The following is a 24,374-nucleotide window of genomic DNA, read 5'->3' as shown; positions in this document are numbered from 1 at the left end:
ACAGTAAGAACTGTAGCTTCCAGGCCATATTTCCAGAAATAGCACAGGTTCTTTCACTGGAAGATCAAACTTTGATTAGCAACATGGCTGTTAAAATGTTTTCCTTCTAAACGCAGAGCTTTTGTAGATATTAAATCCATACATGATGGTGGAAGGGCTGAGAAACATGGGTAGGACCCTGGAATCTATATCGTGTTCCTGCAGAGGAACATTCTAAATATATACTAGAGTACTTTTCCCACAAGCCTACAAAGTCATTATTAATATCCCCATTTTCCAGAAGAGGAGGCTCAGCTCCATAGAACCTGAATGACTTACCCTGGGTGACATTTGTCGTGGAGGCGGAGCCAAGTAATTTACCTAAACTGAGGGGCCGGGGCTAGGATTTTTACTTGATTTCAGGTGTCTCAAACTCCCAACCAGTGTTCATTCAGTGAATCTCTATTTGATGGAATTTCTGACAGTGAGAGTGACATACATAATAAAATAATAATAATAAATTCAGTAAGAAATTTGTCAGTAAAAGGGAGAACAAAAAGAACAGAAAGTCAAGAAGGAAATTAAGTCAGGGGAGGAATTTTCTTAATTTGGGGGAGAAACTCTTGCAAGGCATAAACCCCAAGAGTCAGTTTCCCTAACCTGTTTATACTTTGTATATGAGGGTATAACATATATTAACAGATGCCTTCTATAGGCCAGCCCCTGAGCTAGGCACTGGGGATGTGCGAATTGGTGTAAGAGATAGGAACCCATCCTCACCTTGTAAGCTTCTAGCCCAAGAGGAAGAGCCAGTCTGAAACAGGTGAGCACAGTACATGCTGGTGCTCTGTGGCTCTGTTGTGGGCCTACTACAGTGACAGTAAGGGCTGACTGGTCTGGAAAGATCCCTGAGGAAGCGCAGAAGTAGGGACCCTGTCAGGCAGATAGAAAAGCATGCACGGTGACTCTGACATGAGCATCTGAGGAATAGAACATTCATGAGTGTTCTGAACACAACAGAGAGCAATGTGCAGAACGGCTGGAATGAGACTCCTGAGGCAGGAGAGGCCCAAGCATGTCGGACCTATGGAGGTTAAAAAACGCCGAACTTCATCATAATCACTGTGGAAAGCCATGGAAAGGGTTTCTGCGGGACAGTGAGAAGTGTCCATTTTTATGATTCAGTTCAGAATGGGAACTGGATTACTAGGGAGACCAGAAGAGTGATGCCATGGGACAAGGTAGGAAAAGCCAGTGGCTCAGAGCAGGGCAGCAGCAGTGATGATGGAGGGCGGAATCAAGAGATGTTTGAAAGGTAGACTTTGCAGACATGGGGATCGACTAAATATGGAGAGAGGAGGGTGATTTCAGCGACAGCTCCCACATTTCGGTTATTCCATAGTTTCTTTCCTCCTACATGTTGGAACCTTGCAAATATCCCCACATTCTCAACTTTTCTCTTAATGAGCCCAGTTGGGAGGGAAGGGCAGCCAGCCAACGGGAGACTTTGAGGGACAGGTGAGCATGCGAGCGTAGGAGTGAAAGGTGATTTGGAGCTTTTTAAACAATGAGTACAGCATCATTTTCTTTTATTTTTTTTTTCTCCCTCGGAATCAAAATAGGAGAACTCACTGTGAAAGAACCCAAGTTTCTCGATTTTGAAGTCAGACAAGAAGTACGACTCACCGTTTTAGCAGAAAGTAGGGGGCACAGAGCCTATAGCAAGGTAGCAGTCTTGATACAAGATGTGAATGATAACATCCCCTGTTTTGAGCAAAACGTTTACAAAGTGTCCGTGTCTGAAGGCCAGTTCCACGATGCTCACATCGTACAGGTAACAGAAATGAATTTTTGTGTATGTGTATGTGTGAGTGTATGGGAATTATCATCAGTCTGCATCAAACTTTCTAGAGTGTTTTTCTAGGAAGTAAATTAAATGTGTCTAGGGCATGTAAATGTTTGGAGAACTGGGTGAAACCTTTGTTCGAAGGAAGTCTGGAGTTTCTGAGTTCACTCTTCCTCTCTTCATCCCGTGCTGTTGGTGCCCACCTGCTTTCTCTAGGGACTCTGCCCAGCACTACCAAGGAATCCACAGGGGCACAAAAATCAGCTCAGCCTATTGTAGGTACAATTCAGAGGGGAAGTCAGGAAAGTAAGCACAAAATTTAAATGCATATTAGTCATGTTAAATAGAAGTGCCCATTTAATGACATGAGGAAAAAGAGGAGACACAGACTATTCCTGGAGGAAAAGCATAAAACTTCACAGAAGAACAGTATTTACACTTGGATATCTAGGGCAAGCAGGCACTAGCCCAATTGGAGCTACAGCGAGACAAGCATGGATGGAGGCATGGACCCTTGGAAGGGCTCCCGGGGTTCGAAATGTCCAGATATTTCACGTGAAAGACACAGATCCACTGTTCCCGGTCCTCACCCCTTCTCAGCAAAGAGGCCTAAGGAAAAAGAAGATCTGTTTTTAAGGCAGTCTTATTCAGGTTCTATGACCCACTCACCCTTGATAGCCTCTCTTACCTGCTTCAGGACTGGGACCCAGTTCTACCTTTCCCTTCACAGTTGAATTGCTGCTTTGTCCTCAAGAACCTGGGCATTAGGAAACGTGCAACCTCTTGGGAATCTGCCCAGGAAATCTGTATAAAAACCCCTTCCTGCCCAACTTGGCAGCACACCAGAACATTCCCTCTGGCCTCTCTAACCCACTCCTGTGATCCTGTCCCTGATGATTACCCCAGTTCCTGTCTGGGTCAGTGGGGTCAGGGGGCCAGATGATGTGTTAGAATACTTCCTGGACTAGACCCCCCACAATGCTCTACTGTGTGACTACCTCCACCTGCCTCTGGAGAGACACATCCTTTGACCTTCAGCCCAGTTCCAGATGCACAAGTTCCCCTCTGTTGGTGCCGACAAGACCCGGGCAGTCTTGGCCATCTTGGAGTTTTGGCTCTGTGCTCCCCGCACAGTCCAGGATACCTAGGATTTCCTCTGCTGTCTTTGCAGACTCGGATTGTATGACAGGCCCCTAATCACTCCAGTTGCCAGTCTGTTCCAGCAATGCTGTGCCTTGATTTTGGTTTCAGCCGCTACTGAGAAGGAGAGGGCATTCACTTGCCTCATCTGTATCACTCTGCGCAGTGATACCTGTTTGGACAGAGGGATGACAGGCCTCTAGGGCCACTGTGGGGCCTGCTTTGTGACAGAGGACCCTGGCACCCTGGCCTTGTGCGTTGCACCTCTTCATTGTTCATGCTCACCTGGATAGAGCTAGAATGCTCCCTGTGGAACGCAAGACGCAGAAGACACCATTAAAGCCCAGGTACAACAAGTGGGCAGGAACCTGGCCCACCAGTGCCTCAAATTAGGTCAGACTTCAAGAAGGCTGAGTCAGGGGCAGATACAATGAACTTTGTTCTTCACATTTTTAGATTATTTAATTTTTTTTCTGGGAAACCAGAACTGCCATTTTCCCGTGTTTTCATCAGATAACAGGAATGGGGAAGGTTCTGGAGTTCTAGCACTTATGGTAGTTCTTGTTTTTGCCATCACACTGCCCGTTGTCCCCACTTTTGGTTACAACCCCGCCAACTTCTTTCAGGAACTGCCCATCCTCTGTCAGTGGCAGTCTTGCTGAGATTGTCAGTCAAGGTAGTGATGTGCCCTCTGTCCCCTGGCAGATGTCATCTGCCTCAGGCTCCTGTAGGCTTTCTCTCCCCAGGATTTGAGACTCAATGGTAAGACACCAGCACAGAAGTGCATTAGAGCCAACTCATCTTGGTGGTCACAACTCAAAAGAAACTCTGCCCCTGTGTGGCCCAGGTTCTGGCTCACCCAGACACTATCTTTCTGATACGTTTTTCCTGGTTAAGTTAGTCATAGTGGATATGTGCTGCTGGCACCCTAAAACCCCGACAGTCTACACCTCTTGGGAGACCTATTCTCAGTAACACTTTGAAGCATATGGCCCCGGGCGACATGATGGATTTTATTCTACCCAGATGCGCATGAGTAGCTTTCCCTAGTGACTTCAGAGGAACTGTGTCTAGCTGCCTTTCTTTACAAAGTAGCTGGTTTGTGTGCCCTTCTGATGAGGTCCTCGATGTCCCACTTGGGCCACTCAGGATCCCCTGAGATCTGGCAAGAGCATGAGGGATAGATTGAGAGCGGAGGGAGCTCAAGGCAAACACCCATCAGGACATTAGTACAGTCATCCAGGAGAGAGATGAGGGGAAGGTGAGGTCAGGCCAAAGCTGAGGGGCACAAAGGATAAAAATAAGTAGAAAAAAAATTTTAATTAATCGGTTAACTTATTCTTAAGCCAGCTCTTGAAACCACAAATAGAATTAATTTTTTAAAAGATTTTATAAAATATTTTATTTATTGGGACACCTGGGTGGCTCAGTGAGTTAAGCCTCTGCCTTCGGCTCATGTCATGATCTCAGGGTCCTGGGATCAAGCCCCGCATCAGGCTCTCTGTTCAACAGGGAGCCTGCTTCCCCTTCCCCCTCTGCCTGCCTCACTGCCTACTTGTCATCAATCTCTCTTTCCCTCTCTGATGAATAAATAAATAAATAAAATTAAAAAAAAGATTTTATTTATTTATTTGACAGAGAGAGACACAGCGAGCAAGAGAGAGAACACAAGCAGGGGGGAAGGAGAAGGAGAAGCAGGATTCCCACAGAGTAGGGAGCCCAATACGGGACTTGATCCCAGGACCCTGGGATCATGACCTGAGCCAAAGGCAGATGCTTAACAACTGAACCACCCAGGTGTCCCTAATAGAATTAATTTTGGATTAAAATGTAATGCAGACTGAATAATACATCTCCATGGAGAGTGATGCAAGACTTTTGTCTCATTCTCAAGACTACTTTGATAATTTACTAAATAAGTCATCAGGGTCTAAATTTGTTAATGCTAAATCTAGGCTGTTTCACTAATTAAAAATCCTTCTAAAATGAGACTTTCAATAAGATATGAAAAAAATCCACGTATGGCCTATTTTACAGGCAATACTTTAAGCAGGGAAGAACAAATTAAAGACTATCATTCACTATACAGAGATTTCTTTTCTGGTACTGGCATGAATCTAAATACAGTTGGAAATCTATTCAAGCGAATTAGAATTTTTTCAAGTCCAGTACCTCATTTTATTGTACTTTATGTTATTGTGCTTCACAGATATTGCATTCTTTTTTACAAATCAAAGATCTATGGCGAGAATGCATCCAGCGAGTCTATTGCCACCATTTCTCCAAGAGCATTTGCTCACTTTGTATCTGTGGCTCAGTTTGGTAATTCCTGCAGTATTCATACTTTTTCGTTATTATTCTATTTGTGATGGTGTTGGTGATCAGTGGTTTCTTGAGATGGAATCTCTACCTGGTGAAGATGCTGCGAAAATCTTTGAAATGAGAGCAAAGGATCTAGAATATTCCATAAACTTAGTTGATAAAGCAGCAGCAGCAGGGTGTGAGAGGACTAGCTCCAATTTTGAAAGAAGTTCTCCTGTGGGTAAAATGATACCAAACAGAAACACACGCTATGGACAAATCGTTCATGAAAGAACAGGCAATCAGTGTGGCAAACTTCACAGCTGTCTTATTTTGAAAAATTGCCACAGACAACCCAACCTTCAGCAGCCACCTCCATGGTCTTCAGGAGCCACCAACATCAAGGCAAGACCCTCAGGTCATGACTTGCTGAAAGCTCAGATGATGGTTAGCACTTTGTAGCAATCGAGTATTTTTAAATTAAGGGTTTTTGTTTTTGTTTTTTTTTAGATATAAGGCGATGCTGTTGCATACTTAATAGACGACAGTATAGTGTAAAAACTTTTATATGCCCTGGGAAACAAACAAAAAATTCATTCGGCTTGCTTTATTACAATATTTGTTTGATTTTGGTGGTCTGCTACTAAATCCACAGTATCTCTGAGGTATCTCTGTATTTTTGCCTCTTGCTTAAAACTGTAGTTCAAAACATGCGTGATGCCTACAGAAAGTTAATTGGAAGTCCTTTCAATGAGCCTGCAGAACACTTTGTGCACCTATTACCTGCTATATTATAAATGTAAGCCTCAGTCATTTGTTGCCATTCCTCTGGTCATTGTTTCTAAAGGGAGTTTGGCAAAATCCGTGGTTCTTTCATCATACATTTGTCTGAAAAAGAGTCTTAACCCATCTCACAGAGTCAGTCCTTATCTAACAGAAGAGCGGCTTCCTCACAGGTATTTGCTACAGACCCGGACAGTGGGATGAACGGCCTGATTGAGTACTCCATTGTCTCCGGCAACCAAGGGGAAGCGTTCCACATTGATGTGCGGAGTGGTGTGGTCACAGCAAACGCAGTTCTAGATTACGAGCTCACCAGCTCCTACAGGTCTGTCCCAGATTCAGATCCATTCGCTCTGTATCCTGTTTGTTTCGGACAAAATTGTTATAAACTATTGCTTTGGCCAAGCCTTTCTGCTGTGTAAGCTTTGTTGTAAAATGTGTTGCCCTTTGATCCAGCGTACGGTCACTCTTTCCATACACTGAAGGAGTCTTAGGAAGTATTTGCTATTTGGAAAAGGTGACTACACTAGAACATTAGGGGCCCTTGTAGTTCTTAGCTTTTATGAGTTTTTGATGCTATTAAGTACTAAATGAGAGACATAAAAAAGGACAGTATTTGCAAAATGCCTACTGAACAACAGACCACTCTGCAACTGTTTGTTCTTGTTTTTAAAAATAGTGAAGTCTGAGTGACATTTCTCTTTTTAATTCTTTACTCAGTTTCATGGACAAAAGTACAACCTTGTCATCAGGTCCTTATTGCACTACCGTGTTCTGACAGGAATGATCTGTTGAAGCACACATTCAACACTAACTATATTTTGTCTAGAGTTTAAGGTGTCCAGAATTATGTGGAATTCTACGAGACAGAGAACAGCGGTGTTGCAGGTCTTCCAGTTATTTTAAAAAGTCAGCACTACAGAAGTCTAGCTATACATACAGATATATTTATAGCATCACGGTCTGTAAAAGAAAGAGGAAAAGACTCTAAGGAACGAAACATGTCTGGGAGCAGGGATTACTTCAAACATGGTGGCCCAGCCTTCCATCAACTACCACCACCCTTTGACAAGAGAACGTGGTTTCTCTGTGAGGGCCCCTGAGGAGAGAGCCCTAGCTGTAGGGACGAGGTGGGGAAACAACAAGGTCCATGCACTATGGGGTTTATTTTTCAGGCCTGTTGGAGTCAAGGCCACCCATACACTGGGATTACTTTGGGAAGAAAACCTAAGCAACTCCACCTTTTCTGTCTCTGGAGAAGTGGTTGCGGGGGAACCTGGGGTCAGAGGCTTGGCTTTCTCATTTTGCATTTCCATATATTTGTGTCCTGTTTTTGTATGTTCTTCCAAAAGGCCTTGCACATTCATTGGCACCTTTAATCCTTCCGGTCATCTTCTGAGGAAGCCGAGTTAGGCATTCCCTCCTCCTCTGCTAAGACAACAGACACAGGACCCAGATCCATTTAGTGACCCAACAGAGGCTCAGGCCCCAGTGTTCTGATGTGGACTCACCCTGTTTCCACTGTACGAGCTACAGAGCAGAGCTTCTACATAGGGGAAAAGCAGGCAGGCAAGAGACCTGAGTGCCAGCGTTCTCTCAGGCCAGACTGCTTTCATGTTTAATGAAGAAAGGGCAGTAGATGGGTGGGGCTGAGTGGCGAGAGTCAATTGCAGTGGGATCTGTGACAGGGCGGACTGGATTAATTAACCTCTGAAAACCTTCCCAGCTCTACAAAGTGTTCTGTTTCATTCTTTTTGTTTAATATATTTCAAAATATGACTTCAAAAGCATTTTAAAAGTTTAAGACCTTACCCTGTATTAATGAGTAGGATTTTTTTGGGTAATATTTTAATGTAATCAATGGTTATGATGCTTATTGTATGAATATATTAAAACCGGCTGCCTTATATTGCAGCTACATTGTTTCTTCAGCCACCTTAAGCAGAAAGCCCTTTTTCTCTCTCATAGATAACTGCACGTCAGTCTCAACCTAGTCCCACCTGAGTGGTTACAAATTCAGAGATTATCAGAGGTCTGCTGCCTTCCAGGAACTAAGCACTTCCGGATTGTAATGGCTTTCTGTCCTAATGTTCTTCTTACTCACTGGAGCCTAATTAACAATTAAACCGGACTCTTTTAAGCTTTTTCCTATTTGCGTCACTGTTTCAGTGTTCCCAACATCTGAATTGGTCCCCATATTTAAAAGTGCCTCTCTCCAATTCCCCGTGAGGGAGAGAAGCAGGAGTTGAGAGAATTTTAACTCTACACACACTGCCACAGAGAGATACAGAGACAAACACACACACACACACACACACACACACACACACACACACAGTCTCCACCAGCACCAAGACAAGGAAATATTTTAAATGTCCTGCCTATTCACATTCTCCCCTTCCTCCACTCCCTTGTGGCTTCTCTTCTCTTTAGTGTTTTTCCTAATATTTCAAGCAGTGGGAAATACAGGATGATTGTCTCCTAGTCCCCTTCATCATTGGGGATGCTTGGGAAATGGTATCATTCTGCTTTTAACTTTACTTTTGAAGGATTGCTATTTTGTCCAATTGAAGAAAATATTCCCAATTCTAACCCTCTATTTTACAATATAAAATGAGGGGGGTAAAGATATTTTAAGTTCTGATTATAGTCAATACACTAGAAATAAAAATTCGATAATCTTTAGACCACATTTTAAAGCCACATGTAAGAAAACTCAGTGGGGAGGTGATACCCAACTTTAAAATAGGCCTTAAGTTCTATCTGACTGACATTTCTGAATTTTAAGAACTGTTTACTCAGTGTGAGGCCAGGGATGTAGAGACTCATGCAAGTGTTGTTGTGTTTAGGGAACTCAAAAATCAAGAGCCATTATAGCCCATGGCAGGCTGCATATTAATAATCACAATAGTTGCCATTTATAGAGCTGCTTTATATGTTGAATTCTCATAACAGATTAAGATTTACAGAAAGAGGAAATTAAAGTTCAGAGGCTAAAGCTGTTTGCCAAGAACACACAGCTAGTAAATGGGAGAAGTGATGGGACTCTTGCCCATGTGAGTGGTCCTAGTAGGGCTTCCTGTTGTATACTGTAAATGTATCTGCCAAGGGCCTATATGTGTCTTTATGAAACATGAAACAGGGAAGAAAAACTTTAGGCAAGTAAGAGTTAAGTTAAAGCTTTAAATATTCAATTTCTGTAACATTAATATTCAAGTTCAAAGAGCATTTGTTGCCAGGAGCAATGCTAAACTCACTCTCTACTGATAGCTCATTATGACCATGAGAGAAATACTGAGAAACAGTTCTGTATACAAGGTAGAAAGTTGGCTGAGATGTTCATTATCTTTTCCAAAATACATGACTCATCAATAGCAGAGCTGGCATTGCAGCCCCGTTCTGTTGACTCTCCATGAAAAGAATAAAAACTTTTGGGCTCAAAGCAGGAAAGTCCTGGATACTCAAAAGTATTTATAAGGTGCGTTTGGAAGTAACAAGTGGTACAGTGCACCTGAGAAGCACCTGAGTGTGGGGTAATGAAAAAGAGGCTGGGGTTGTGGAGGAATAGGAGGAACATGGCCAAAGATACAAAGTTTCAGTTATAAGACAAATAAATGCTGGAGATGTAATCTACAACACGAAGACATCATTAAAACTGCAGTGTGGTATAGTTGAGATTTGGTAAGAGAGTAGTTTTAAGGGGCACCTGGGTGGCTCAGTGTGTTAGGCATCTGCCTTCGGGTTGGGTCACGACCCCAGAATCCTGGGATTGAGCCCCATATCAGGCTTCCTGCTCACCAGGGAGTCTGCTTCTTCCTCTCCCTCTGTTCCCCTGCTCATACGGTCTCTCACTCTATTTCAAATAAATACATAAAATCTTAAAAAAAAAAAAGAGTAGTTTTAAGAGCTTTCATCACAAGAAAAAATCATTTCTCTCTTTGTATCTGTATGAAATGATAGATGTCAACTTATTGTGATGATAATTTCACAATATATGTAAGTCCAATCATTGTTATATACCTTAAACTTACACAGTGGTGTATGTCAGTCATACCTTAGTAAAACTGGAAGCAAACTCATGATGATCTGCAAAACAAAACAAACCAACAACAACAACAAAAAAAAGAGGCTGGTAGGTTGCAGGCAAGTTTTGAGGGACTTTATATGCCATAGAATGGAAATTGCACTTGATTTGGTAAGCCATATAAAAGTCGAAGCAATTGAGTGCATGTTAAGATCTTTATTTTTAAAAGACATCTGGTAACAGATGCATTGCTAAACAGAGGACCAGCGTCAGACAGATTAGTTAAACTAGATGAAGGCTGTGAGAGGTCTGCTAATGAAGATGAAGCAGTGGGGGACGGAAGGAGGGAACATAGTTACTAATTGATTCGGGTATGGAGTCCATAGGAACATGGTCAATAGTCAGATTTATCCAACAAGGAAAGATATAGAAAATTTCTTCATAGGAAAGGCAGGAATTGAAATTGCTATTGGAATGGGGATTGGGATTGAGATTTTTTTTCTGGGCATTTTGAGCTTCAAGGGCTAGTGCAAGAACAGAAGTTCAGACATTCCTTAGGCAATTAAAATACTGATCTGGAGCCCAGGAAAGAGGTATTCATCCAAGATTTAGATTTCAGATTCATCCAGGGAATATATGTAAAATGAAATAACCTAGGGAAAGTCCACAAGGTGAGAACTGGGGGGATTATCACTACTTGAGGATCAACCGGACAAGTAGAAGCCAATGGAATATGTTGAGGGAATAAAAGGAATAGAACCTGGAAGAGATGGTCATGGAAACCACAGGGAGAGGTTGGACTACATAAAAGAAAAAGGTTTCAAAGTGTGTTTGGATTAGAATCCACTAGAAGTGTTCCTTATTTTAAGGAGCTGAGGAGATCTTGTATTTCCACAAGCTCTTTCTTGATCTTTCTGCTTTTCCATAGCATCTCGTTTTTGTTTCGTGCCTGCATTGCCTTCTGATAGCTCTCTGAGGACATTAATTAGAAGTGTTTTTATATTTTCTTTTGTTGTTTTAAGATCTCTGTTTCTCTCGGATATATCTTTTTACTTGTTGGTTCTGCACTTCTTTTTCATGTTGGAGGCTTTCTGTAAGTAACTAACGATCCTCAGTTCTGAGTGAGGCAATAGCAAAGTCATCAGAGTCTCTGATGGGCTGGCAGAGCTGTTGACCAGAGAGGAAGTTGACTACTCTGCAGAACGACAGACAAATGGCAGTATAGAGAGTTCTTTTTTTTTTCCTTTGGGAGGGGCTTTCATTTCTCCAGGGGCAGACCCTCAATATTAATTACTCTGAGGATTAAAATCAGACAGTCTTTTGCCTGGGAGTGAAGAGCAATGGGTAAGGGGAATTGATTGTTCTGTCTTTTGAGTTTAAAATAATTGTCAAGCTATTTTTAGTTCAATATCTCACCCCACCCCTTGTCATGTCTTATGTCTGTCTTTGGTTACGTGGGGGCAAATCTGTTCCCCACTCATTCTTATCCAAATGTATTTCAGTCTGTGGTTTCCTGTTACCCACTGATCTGTAACCACTCCCAAATCTGCTTGCATTTTCCAGAAATTTGTTGAAACTTCTCACCACCTCTACCCACCAAAATCTTCTCCCATTTTCTGTTAGCCTTATGTACATATACCTTATTTTAAATTCTTCTGCTCTCATTATTGTAGAATCTCAGGAGGAAGAAGAGATAAAACCTGTGTAGTTTTAACCAGAAATCATAGCTCTTCATAGGTGTTTCTAATGTTAGATGATATTTTTGTTTGTCTTAGAAATTCAGAAAGAACATGTAATTCTGGGTAGACATTTCGGATATTGTTGAAAGGAAGTTTTGAAAAATCCCCTTCCGGGCTGCCTGGGTGGCTCAGTGGGTTAAGCCTCTGCCTTCGGCTCAGGTCATGATCTCGGGGTCCTGGGATCGAGTCCCACATTGGGCTCTCTGCTAGGCAGGGAGCCTGCTTCCTCCTCTCTCTCTCTACTTGTGATCTCTCTCTGTTAAATAAATAAAATCTTTAAAAAAAAAAAAGAAAAATCCCCTCTACCTTTGGTATTTATTAAGGCAATTAGAAAGGATACTGACTAAAGTTTAAGGTGATAAAAGTTTAAGGTGATTAACGAAGTTTCCTGTGGTTGGTCGAATTAGGAGAAATATGCTCTGAATTAGAATGGGCCAGTTCTAAATCTGGTCAATTTCATTTATAATCTCCGCTGATGTACTAATCAGGGCAGCTGTTCTGAAACCTGGAGCCAGTTGGACTGGTTACAACCAATAGTTTTACAAAGACTGCCAAGGAGCCATCATAGAAAACTTGAGGTCTCACAGAAGTTAAGTGTAGAATCTTGGTGGCTCTGCCTTCCTAATTTTTCATCTCTTCCTCAAGCTATTGAGGAACTGTTTACTTGTCTTTTTATTTTGAAACTGAATTGTACATTTTCCTCTGTATTAAAGATTCTCAATTTTTCAAGTTGAATTAGCATATATATATTCATATATATAGAGAACATGTAATTCTATATTCATATATTCATATATGAATATAGTTGAGTTAGGCATATATATTTCAGCTGCCTTAAGCTCATCATTTTAAGTTGACTTAGAACCCCTGACACTGTACCACTGCAAAAATCAGGGTGATTGCAGCTATAGTAGAATTGACAGACCCATAACTTTGATGACCTGGCCGAGCTTTTAGTATGACACTGGGGAGGGGCAGGCTGCAGAGGCAGAGAATGTTATGATTTGTTTATTTTTAGTAAAATATTTCCATATGTACCTGACTTATGTTCATGCTAACAAAACAAACTTTCCATAGGGAATGAATCCTAAACTCAGAAGTGTGAAATTCAAGTAGTGGTTTTACTGATGTCCCAGCTCTGATAGCATAGAAGGCAGCCTGTGTGCTCCACGAACAGTATATAAACAGGGATTATTTGCTATTAAGTGAGATTTAAGCCAAGAAAGAGTTGATGCTTATTTTATATCAATTTAAAATGTAAAATTGGAAAGATTGACCACTCCTCAGGTAAGCTAAGGAAAAAGAAAGTAGAAATGTGTCAAATTCCAAGACTCAGTTTCTTAAAGGGTAGTATCAACCATGGGCTAAGACTAAAACCACTTATGAGGTAAAGATTGTCTTCTGATGGACAACTCATGTCATTGTAGTATTTAGAGGGGAGTGGAAAGCTAATGGTTATACATTAGGGCATGATAGATGCATGTAAGAGAGGCATGTTGAAAATACATACTGGAACTCAGACTGTAGAGCACAGGTTTTCCAGTTAACTAAGACCTGGACTTAAATCCTGGTTCTGCCATATAATAAATCATAATTTCAGACAATCTTGAGAAACCATCCCTCAGCATATATATTTTTTTTTAAATCAAGTAAGATAACTCATCTGCCCTCAAGAGACTTATAGGAGAGGCAGATAGTCCGTAAGAACAAAGGGTGATGACTGCTGTGCCAGAAGAACATACAGTGTTCTGTGGGATTGAGAAAGTGGCATCAGAACAGACTGGAAGTCAGGGAGAGCTTCCAGAGATGTGAGTTTTGGAAGATCAAGAGGGTAGTATAGGGACAAGGATTCCAGGCAGAAGCCAAGTCATTGGAGGTCATGTAGCTCAAGGCCTGGACTGCCTCTTATGGACATGAAGAGCCAAGGATAAGTTTTCAATAGGGAAGTCTGGTTTTCAATTCAGGATGTTGGATGGAGCAGTTGAGTTGTGATGGTGGGGTAGGGTGGGTGGGGGGATCAATAGGTACAGATGAGACTTGCAGTAGGGAGATTGGTGAACAAATATTCCAGATGGGAAAGGATATAATGAAGATGGAACATTCCAGGTCAAGATGATGAGAGGATGAGGTTACAGAGACTAACTTATCTTGGTTTGCCCAGGACTGTCCTGGTTTAAAAACAAAAACAAAAAACCTTAGAAAGTCCCATGTCCCGGGAAACCCTTCAGAACCGGGCAAAGCAGGACAGTTGATCAGCCTCTCTGAGGCTCTGAAGGCAGGACTGAAATGGCTAGGAACACTGGTCCAAGTGTAATTAAGAGGAGAAATCTGTAAGACTCACAATGACTTGGGTTTTGGAAGGTTGGTGACAGAAATGGAGGAGTTGAAGACACTAAGAAGGTTTTGAATTTAGTTGCTAGAGATAGTTGTACCATCATCCAAGAGAGATAAAATCACTGCATGTAAATTCTTTCAGATCGTGGCCTTTTCCCCTACTCTATAGTTCTAGCCAATCATTCATTTTGTATCTGTATTAATCATGCAATATCCTCTCTTAATTCTACAGTTTCTATTGATTTTGAGTTTGGATCTAAAAAGAATATCAATGCAAAGCAATCTCTTCATGGCTTTATCTTTTGTTGTACAGTAAAATGGAAATACATAGTAATATCCAGGCCATGCATGGTAGGGTGGAGGCCATCTACTTATCCAAAGAATGGGTATTGGTGTTTGTACTTTTTAGGTTGTCCTTGGTGGGAAAGGACTAAATTCTACAGTCTGTCTCCAGAAATAATCACTCATTTGTTTTAAATGCCACATGACCCCTTGGTGTCTTGCTGGATTTGATGCTCTAAACCCATCAAAAATAAATAAATTTCAGGCTACCATACTTTTTTTTTTTTAATATCTCAATTTTTTAAATTTCTTTTCAGCGTAACAGAATTCATTGTTTTTGCACCAAACCCAGTGCTCCATGCAATATGTGCCCTCCTTAATACCCACCACCTGGCTCCCCCAACCTCCCATCCCTCACCCCTTCAAAACCCTCAGATGGTTTTTCAGGGTCCATAGTCTCTCATGGTTACCATACTTTTTTAAAAAAGATTTTATTTATTTATTTGAAAGCGAGAGTGAGTGAGTGAGAGAAAGAGCACAAGCTGGTGGGCAGGGTGGGGGGCCAGGGAAACAGCAGGAGAAGCAGACTCCCTGCTGAGTAGGGAGCCAGACACGGGGCTTGATCCTAGGACCCTGGGATCATGAACTGAGCCGAAGGCAGCTGCTTAATCAACCAACTGAGCCACCTAGGCATGCCCAGGTTACCATTCTGATGAGATAAGTTTTTAAATGATACCATTTAGTAGAAGCTAGGGGAAGAAATAAAAGTAGCTAATCAGCTCATTTTTTAGTTTTCAATGGGATATTTGATACGTATGTTGTTTTTCGAATTCTCTGGATAATGGATTACATTTCTTGTTTCTTTTCCAAACCAGCTTGATTGTGCAAGCCACAGATAAAGGGGTGCCCAGGCTTTCTGGTACAAGTGTGATCAAGATACAGGTGACTGATATAAATGACAATGCCCCGGCTTTTCTCTCCTCTGAAGCAGTGGAAATTGCAGAGAGTAAGTATGCCAATTTGGAATCATGGTGTTATCTTGTATAATATCGTCTACCAGACAGGCGTTCTGTTCAATATGAGTACTAATCCTTACAAACCATGTAACATGGACAGCTTCTGTCTTCGTCTTACAGAATAGAAAATGGATGGCCAGAAGTTAAATATCAGATGTTAAAGACATTAAATGTTGAGGCTGGGACTTGCCTTTAAGCCTTAGGAGGCCGGTTCCCCAGACTCAACCTGTCATTCCACACAGCTGCTTTTGTGTATGCCGATAGTTCTCAAAAACAAAATGTACTCCATCAAGAAGCATACTTTGTTGACTATGGTGATCATTCTAAAGCTCGTCTGAGAAGAAGCAACGTCCTTAGACTGATAATTCTGTCGGTCTTTGCGGTATACGACTGGCAAGTAATGAGTGAAGGGATGCTCATTGCAAAGTTATCGCTTTCCTCTAGTGGAAACTCAACTTCAGCATTTACAGAAAAATTTTAATCACATTAACGGTAGAGGTAGAAAATTCAAAATTTTACACAGTTTGCTAATGAGTCCCAATTGGGTCCCTGGGCTCTGTGACTCCATCGTCTGCAATCCCAAAGTTTGTCCACAGTCAGTGGCTGTGCTGATAAATCCAACCCAACTCTATCATTGAAATTTGCAAAAAGTGCTGGCCCCTCTCTTGCCTCTTTCCTTTCACTCTCAGTACCCAGCTTATTCCTAAGATGTTTCTAAGATTTTAGGGTGTTCAGTTTCCAAACAAATTGCCACTCACAGAGGCATATATTTGTAGATGTATAGGGATACCTACAAATACTCTAAAATATTCTACAAAGAAAAAATTCTCCAGTTCTGGCTCTCACTCATTTGATATACTTCCATTTGCTTTTATTGAAGGTACTGTTCTTAACCATGGTGTCTTAGCATCAAAATGCAACAATGTTCTCAATATAAACACATCACAAGAACAAAGGGCAAAGATCAAAACATATACTGAATAGGATAAAGGAGTGGTTGATGCATCCAGAATGTTCAAGCCTGAAATATGAAAATTACATGAGTCTCATATATAGGGAAACTGTTCTGAGTATCTTGACATCTTCTCTCTACCTGTACCCATACTTGTAAGCTTAAAAACGAGGTTCCTTTTATGAAGTTCAGACTAAAGAACACATGTAGTAGGTTAGGCATTTAGCATGCCATCTGTTTTGTGATTTTGAGGTGGTAAATAATATTAGAGATTTACTTTTATCACTAGCATGATGTATACTTTGTCTTTCCATAGTCTGGATAGTTTTGATAAATTTCCATAGTCTGTGCCACCCCAAATGCAGTAATTTTACAAAATAAGTATAAGGAACCAAGTATTTCTAACTTATTATACACATATTGTCATTTAAATTTTGCTTGTTTCAAAATTGTATGCTTTGTATTAATGTTTTGAGTAATAACCTTCTTCCCACCCATATCCTCCATGAATATATGATTTTAATACAGAAACTACACAAGAGAAATAAGTGGCTCAGAATGTTTTTTGGTCCTGGAATGGTGTTGCATGCATATGATAAAAAATGCAATATAAAAATCGAATATACCCTACCTCCTCAATTCCCTACCCAGTGGTAAATTTTCACTTTATTGGGCTCATAAATTCTTCAGAGTTTTTGTTCAGCTCGTAATGAGCTTTGTATTAGAAATCATGCCAAGAAACAGCAAATCATGTTGGACTTGAAGTTAAAATGTTTGGATGGAACTATTAAAGAAAAGTGTTTCAAAGGACAGATTTTAATGGAGGCTGACATTGGTCATGACTATTGCAGATTCTTTGCCTGGTGCCGTTGTGACTCAGATATCAGTTCATGATGTGGACTTGAATCCAGCTTTCATCTTCAATTTTGCCAAAGAGAGTAATCCTGGAACCAAGTTTGCTATTGATCGGAATACTGGAGCAGTGGTGCTAGTGAAAACGCTGGATTTCGAAGAAGTTACTGAATATGAGCTGTTCATCCAAATTTCGGATACTGTGCATGAAACAGAGGGAACACTCACTGTCCATGTGGCGGATGTCAATGATAACCCACCTGTATTTTCTCAAGATTCTTACCAGGTAAAGGGCCTCAGGAGATGCTGAAGGTGTAGCCAAAGTAGAAAAGAATAGGGAATACTGTAACAGTGTTGACAGACTGTGTTGTCAACCAGTGTTTACAGACTGATTTAGACAGTCAGTAACCACAGGTTTTAGTGCCTTAGTTGACTCTGAGGGTTGTATATTCAATATTGTGGAGCTGTGGTAGATACATATGGAATGAAAGAGCTCATTCATTTCAGTTTCTTACAGATGTATAGCATCTTTTTTTTTCTTTTTTAGTTTGTAGAGATTGGAGTCCAGCTGTCCATAGCAATCATAACTGGCCTAATATTTGCAAAGGTATCAGACAATATGGTGGTCGGGATTATCAGCACTTAATTTGGGAAGACTCTTTTTTTCCTTGGCGTATTTTTGGAATATACTGATAAAAATTTTGCAGAAACAAATCATGAACAAAATTGAAAAGTGGAGATTTTATTTTTTTAGAACTTAGTGTATGTTTATGAAAGTCAGGACAATAATAGCCTTCAACTAAGGACTTGGAAATGGGCTTCAAGACTTCTGAATGTAGCAAATGCACGGGTTCAGCATAAACACAGAAGGGAAACTAAACTAGGTAATGATCCTCTGTATGTAATACTGCAGTAGTGGTCTTATTAACTATCCTCTACCAGGCAGAACTAATTTAGATGGATTTCTTTTCCATAATAAAAACCAAAACTAAATGAAAAAATTTTAACTTTGTTTTTCTGAATCTGGGACTACAAAATAATGTTTTAATATATCAACTCTATAAATTACTATGTGTGTTTTCCGTAAGTAAAATGAATGCAATGGTTTTATTTTCTGGCCCTGTTCATGAAAATATCTCCAGCCTGTAAGCACAAGGCTCCTTTCTCTCTTTTCCCTTCAGGTTACTGTTCCTGAATCAGTGCCTCTGGGGTACTCAGTGCTGACCGTGGCAGCCACTGACCTAGAAAGCAATGAGAACATTTCTTACAGAATCCTTTCCTCTTCTAAGGAATTTTCAATTGATCCAATGAATGGTGAGTTATTTATTGTGGCTTTAGTGTTCGTAGGTTTGAGATACAAGGTAGAAGCCTGAAATAATCTTTTCCAAATGCTCCTGAAATGTTTCCACCTCACCCCCCTGGATTTATAGATGCCACCCTTCTTATTTCTCTTCACATTGAATGCTGTGGTAGCAAATCCTGGTGTTATTTCTCTTCTCCAACATCTCAATGGCTGGAAAGCAAAATTACATGCTTGCAAGTGCACAGAACTTCAGAGACCCCGATGTAGTAAACACCCAGCTTATCAGTCCAACCAAGGACAGTTTAGGTAATTATCCTGGGCCTCAAAAAGCATCAAAATGAAGGCAAAGGGATTCATTTAGTACTGAGGACTTCATGTTACAAGAGCGTGGAAGTTTTTTTTCCAAGCCAAGTACATTAAGTTCAGTAATAGCATAATACAGTCAATAAGGACAGAAAAATTGAACAGAAAACTATTCAAGCATCTCTACTGAGAACAATTATTGTGGCATTCCAGTTTATTTGATGGCTTCCAAGTGTCTTTATATTTTTATCAGAAAGCAAGTCATTGTGGTGATGAAATGCACTTAGACAAGTGATTTCAGATTAGAACACTTAAGAACTGCATAGAGAAAGCATACCAATGGATAGATAGTAAAAGTTAAATTTGATATGATATTATGATTAGCAAAACATTGTCACTAGCAGAGCACACTCTAGAAAAGAATAGGGCCTGGGACCTGTTACACCATGTGTTCCCCATCTCTGCATACCATTGCATTATTTCATAAGTGAGAGCTGATTTAAAAATGAACCTTAGGACGACGGATGGTAAGTAGACCCACTGTGGGGATCACTTTGCAATATATACAGATAGCAAATCACTAGGCTGAATACCTGAAACTAACACAATATTATATGTTAATTATATCTTAATTTTAAAAAATTACCTCAGGATTTCCCCAAAGAAGAATTTAATCACAGAATACTGGTAGGAGGTCCATGGAGTGTTCCAAAAGGGAGAAATAGGTCATGTCGCCACACAGCCTGTGTGTGAATGCTAATATAGAGAGAGAAACATTTCAGACATTTGGCTCTTTTTTTGTCCTCCCTTTCTTTTTTGGAGGGTCGGGGTGGGAGATGTATGACATCAACTGTTCTCCTAGCCACAGCCCATCAGAGTGTGTGAGGTGGTCACTCTGAGCACTTAAATTAACCTAGCAACATGCATTATTAACATGCATTATTAACAAGCTTTGCAATGAGATATTGATTCAAATGTTTTTAAAACATTAAATGGGGTCACCTGGGGGGTAACAGTCAGTTAAGAGTACAACTCTTGATTTCAGCTCAAGTCACGATCTTATAGTCATGAGATCGAGCCCACATAATGCTCCGTGCTCCGTGTGGAGTCTGCTTGAGATTTTCTCCCCTTCTGCCCCTCCCCCTCCCTTCTCCCTCTCTCTCTAAAAATAAATACATCCTTAAAAAAACATTAAATGTTATCAGATCAATTTAGTTCATGGTGAGACTCTGATTACATATTTCTATATTTAAAAATAATAAAATGTATTAAATGTTTTTCATTTAAGGGAAATCCACTTGCTGAATTAACGAAGAGCTTTAGGAACGACACCTCCATAATTAAGCAATAGTTGTAACTCAGTATTATCATGTATATTACCTTCATTTGACTAGAGTGAATGTCAACCAGTATTTCCAGAATCAGTATCTTTATGTTAGAATGTCTCTATACATGTGTCTATGATAGTAGAATAGCATATAGATTTTTCAAATAAGAATATGTTTTCTTTAAAAAATGCTAATGGGGCAGCTTATTATACAAAAATAAAGTTAAGAGACAATTTTCAGCAAAGTCATCTTCAAGTGACACATATATTTAATAGATTGAATGTCAGGAGTATTATTTCTGGATCTGAAGTGTTACAAAAGCATAACTATAAAAATTTAAAATTCCTATTTGGATTTACTCTTGATTGTAACTTAAATAACACATCTGGCAAATAACTAAACACATTAGTAAATATTTGATAAATGTTTGCTGACAACCTGGGTCCGGAAAATATAATCTCATGGCATTAAAATGCTATGTCTTGTTTTTCAGGCACAATATTTACTATCAATCCCATATTACTTCTGGACAAAAAATCAACAATTCAGTTTCTTGTGGAGGCCAGTGATGGTGGAATTCCTGACCTGAGGGCTCTTACCTTAGTAGAGGTAAAAATACAAGATATGAACAATTATGCTCCTGAGTTTGCTATAGAATATTATAATCTCAGCTTGAGGGAAGATGCTCAAATTGGAGGCACACTTGTCACATTTTCAACCATTGACCATGACTGGACCCGTGAAAACACACATGTTGATTATTCCATCATCAGTGGTAACTCACAGAACAATTTCCATGTGGAAACTAGTTTCATTCATTCGGAATATCCTTATAAGCAAGTTGGTTACCTGGTATTGCTTCAGAGTCTGGATAGAGAAGCAGCTGCCAATCATAAGCTTGTCATTCTCGCATCTGACCATGGCTTCCCTCCATTGAGCTCCACAGCCACTGTGGCAATAGAAGTACTTGATGTCAATGATAATCCTCCCAAATTCAACAGTCTGAAATATCACACCCATGTCAGGGAAAGTACCCCTCTGGGGAGTCACATCACTGTGGTCTCTGCGAATGACCACGATGTGGGTTTGCATGCAGAAATCACCTACCACATCATCTCTGGAAATGAGAAGGGGCATTTTCACTTGGAAGAAAAAACTGGAGTTCTTTATTTGATTAAACCTCTGGATTATGAAGAAACAACAAAATTCACTGTAACTGTTGAAGCTTCAGATGAAGAAAAGAAGCATTCTTCTTTTGCGCTTGTGTTTATCAATGTCCAGGATGATAATGACCATGCACCTCAGTTTATGTTCTCAAGCTCAAATTGTGTTGTCCCTGAAAATGTGCCTGTTCTCTCCACCGTATGTTCCGTAAATGCTTTGGATTTTGATGCAGGTCCGTATGGAGAACTGACCTATTCTGTGTTATCGCTCTGTTCGGTCACTCATGGGAGGCCTCGTGACCATGATCCCTTCCTCATTGACCCTTTGACAGGGGATATTCACACTCAGCAAGTCCTCGACTATGAAAATGACAATAAATACTGCCTCACAGTTCAGGCAAAAGACAAAGGTGACTCAACAGCCACGTTAACGGTTTGGCTGGATATTGAAGGGATAGATGAGTTTGAACCTGTGTTTACTCAAGATAAGTATTTTTTCAACCTTCCAGAGAAGAATAAAGTGAGACAGCTGATTGGCAGAGTGGAAGCATCTGATGAAGACGCGGGTGTCGATGGAGTCGTGCTGTACTTGCTGGAGACGCCATCTCCTTTCTTTTTAGTGAATAAAACGAATGGAAATATCTATTTGACTGGAGCACCTCCCCTAATAAGAAGTCAGTTCCGTGAACGAGACGCCATTGAAATGAGAATCGTTGCTCGTAGCCCCAAAGCGGACTCCAGGTTTGCAGTCTGTATGGTTTTCGTGAACATGTCTTCTTTCTCAGAAGGACAACTCTCAGGAGTATCAGGCTATGGCTTTTCAGTCAGCCTCACAGTCTCCTTTTTAGTGTTTCTGATACTCGTCTTCATTCTAATTGTATTGATTTTAAGACATAAACAAAAAGATGCAGCAAACAATTACGAAGAAAAGAAAACATCGTCCTCCTTAGATATCAGCTTGGGACTGACCACAGAGGGCAGCATGCTTAAGCCCTTCCAGAAAACTAAGGAGGGTAGTAACGAGGTGGTGCCGGCAGACACCCTGCCTGAATGGCTGAGCTTAATAAGTATCATGGAAAAGGACATCGTGAATCTGTACAGGCACTCAAACTCCAGTGGCCACTGCTCTGTGGAAGGAGAGACTGCAGAAGATAAGGAAATCCAGAGGATAAATGAGCATCCTTACAGAAAGGATGCTGGCTCAGCTCTCAGTGACCGCGAGTCCAGGGTCCCGGACTCTGGAATCCCAAGGGACTCGGACCAGTTCTCCTGCTTGTCTGGAGAAACTGATGTGGTGGTCACTGCTGAACCAGCAGAAAGCAGCCATGCATTTGACAAAGAAGATCGGGAAGGCTGTAGCACAACCTATGTTCCAAATAACATGTTACCCCAGACACTAAAGAAGACAGAGATAAAAGAGAGTATCCAGGCTGATGTCAGGAGAGAGTCCGTTTTGATTTCAGATGATCGAGAAGCAAGGTGCGTGGCTCTTCCCACCCAGAGAACCTCTAATCACAATGTGAGAGGAAACTACCACTGGGATTATCTCCTCAGCGGGGAACCCAAGTTCCAACCTCTTGCCTCGGTATTTAACGATATTGCAAAATTAAAGGATGATCATTTACAGACACCTGGCATTCTTAAAGAGAAGCCTTTGGTTTTCCCACCGCCTTTGATTACCGCAATAGCTCAGCCCGGGATTAAAGCAGTTCCACCAAGGATGCCAGCCAGAACCCCAGGGCAAGTGCTTCACAGATACCCACACTCCCCACTTCCCTACCATCTCAGTTCTCTGCCTGAAGCCATGACTCCCAGCTTTCCTCCATCTGTTTTCCTGCTGACTACACAGACCCCTGTCATTACCCCACGGTTGTCAAGTGGGGAATCGTTGGGAACACATCCGAGTGGTACATGCCGTGAACTTAAAGCAAAAGACGAAGTTCAAATATAACCTGATTGTGATGTCAAGCACCCACTTACCATTGGTCATGAATGGTTGAGCAAGACATTCTTAAGCTAGCTCTTTGAGATTGGTTAAAATGAAGTCAGGGTTTTCAGAATCTCATTTAAGTTTCTCAAATTTCTGCCAGCCTTAATGAGAAGTTACCCCTCTCTTTCAACCTTTATGTTTTGCTCTCAGGACTCAAGTTTGTATATAAAATAGTGTATATTCTATCCTATTTGGTTTTCTGAGGACGCCATGAACTAAACTGACTGCCAAAATGTTTTTATGAAAATAAATGGAAAATAAGTATCCAGTCACATTACTGCTGATTACAGTGCTATACCTAAAATAGATTAGTAAATACTGAATAAGGAATGAATGTAGGACCAAAAATAATGGAGAGGGGAATTGGGGAACGATAAACTTAAATGTTAAAATGAAGCAATTTTCTGTAGATCTGGTTTGTTTAGAGATGTATTTCTCTCCTTTCCCCATACACCACACTTAGGTAGTTTTGCCATAATTTGAATTTTAATATGGTGTCTTTTGGAAATCTAATGAGAAATTAAGAATGAAATTTGTCATAACTGTGCCAAATAAGAAAATTATTCCTGATTAAGTGAACCAGAAATGTATAATTCCTGATAGAGGGCCAGGATTGATAGCAGCAATAAGTATATGGTTGACTGCCACCCAGGACATATTTGTATTTGCTTGTCCTTCTTTACAAACAGAATGATGATTTTTTTTCAATGCTCTGTCTTATAACATGGTACAGGTAAAGACATTAAATTTTAAAGATTAATTTGTAGATATTCTTCATATCCTTCTAGACATGGTGACTTTAGGTGTGAAATAATTTATCCATTCAATGTCACTTTTAATAGTTTACCTAGATAAAATTATGTTATTATCTAATAATAAATTTCATAGAATAATTTAGCATTATATTTTTAATGAAGATTTTTATATAAATATTTCCACTACAAAAATTAAGAATGGATGTCAGAAGTCTCTCTCCCATTTGTCCATACTCACCTTTAGATTTCACTGTCATTAGATGGAGCAGTTTGGCAGCATGGTT

The 24,374-nt window shown here is 40.5% G+C and overlaps 1 protein-coding gene across 1 annotated transcript in view; it reads left to right on the top strand.

Annotated features, from left to right (window-relative positions):
• Nucleotides 1-23,403, top strand: part of DCHS2 (dachsous cadherin-related 2) — a 252,180-nt gene extending 228,777 nt beyond the window's left edge. Inside the window, exons 15-20 of the mRNA XM_032862590.1 lie at nt 1,602-1,813; nt 6,223-6,374; nt 15,304-15,434; nt 17,248-17,534; nt 18,430-18,562; nt 20,676-23,403. Coding sequence (XP_032718481.1) covers nt 1,602-1,813; nt 6,223-6,374; nt 15,304-15,434; nt 17,248-17,534; nt 18,430-18,562; nt 20,676-23,296 — 3,536 coding nt within the window. The 3' untranslated portion in view covers nt 23,297-23,403. The remainder of the gene's footprint in view (nt 1-1,601; nt 1,814-6,222; nt 6,375-15,303; nt 15,435-17,247; nt 17,535-18,429; nt 18,563-20,675) is intronic.
• Nucleotides 23,404-24,374: the final 971 nt, after the last annotated feature.

This window comes from Lontra canadensis, unplaced genomic scaffold (genome assembly GCF_010015895.1).
Source record: "Lontra canadensis isolate GAN:19392208 unplaced genomic scaffold, GSC_riverotter_1.0 scaffold1, whole genome shotgun sequence".
Classification (NCBI taxonomy): domain Eukaryota; kingdom Metazoa; phylum Chordata; class Mammalia; order Carnivora; family Mustelidae; genus Lontra; species Lontra canadensis.
This window is presented reverse-complemented; position numbering and strand designations above follow the sequence as displayed.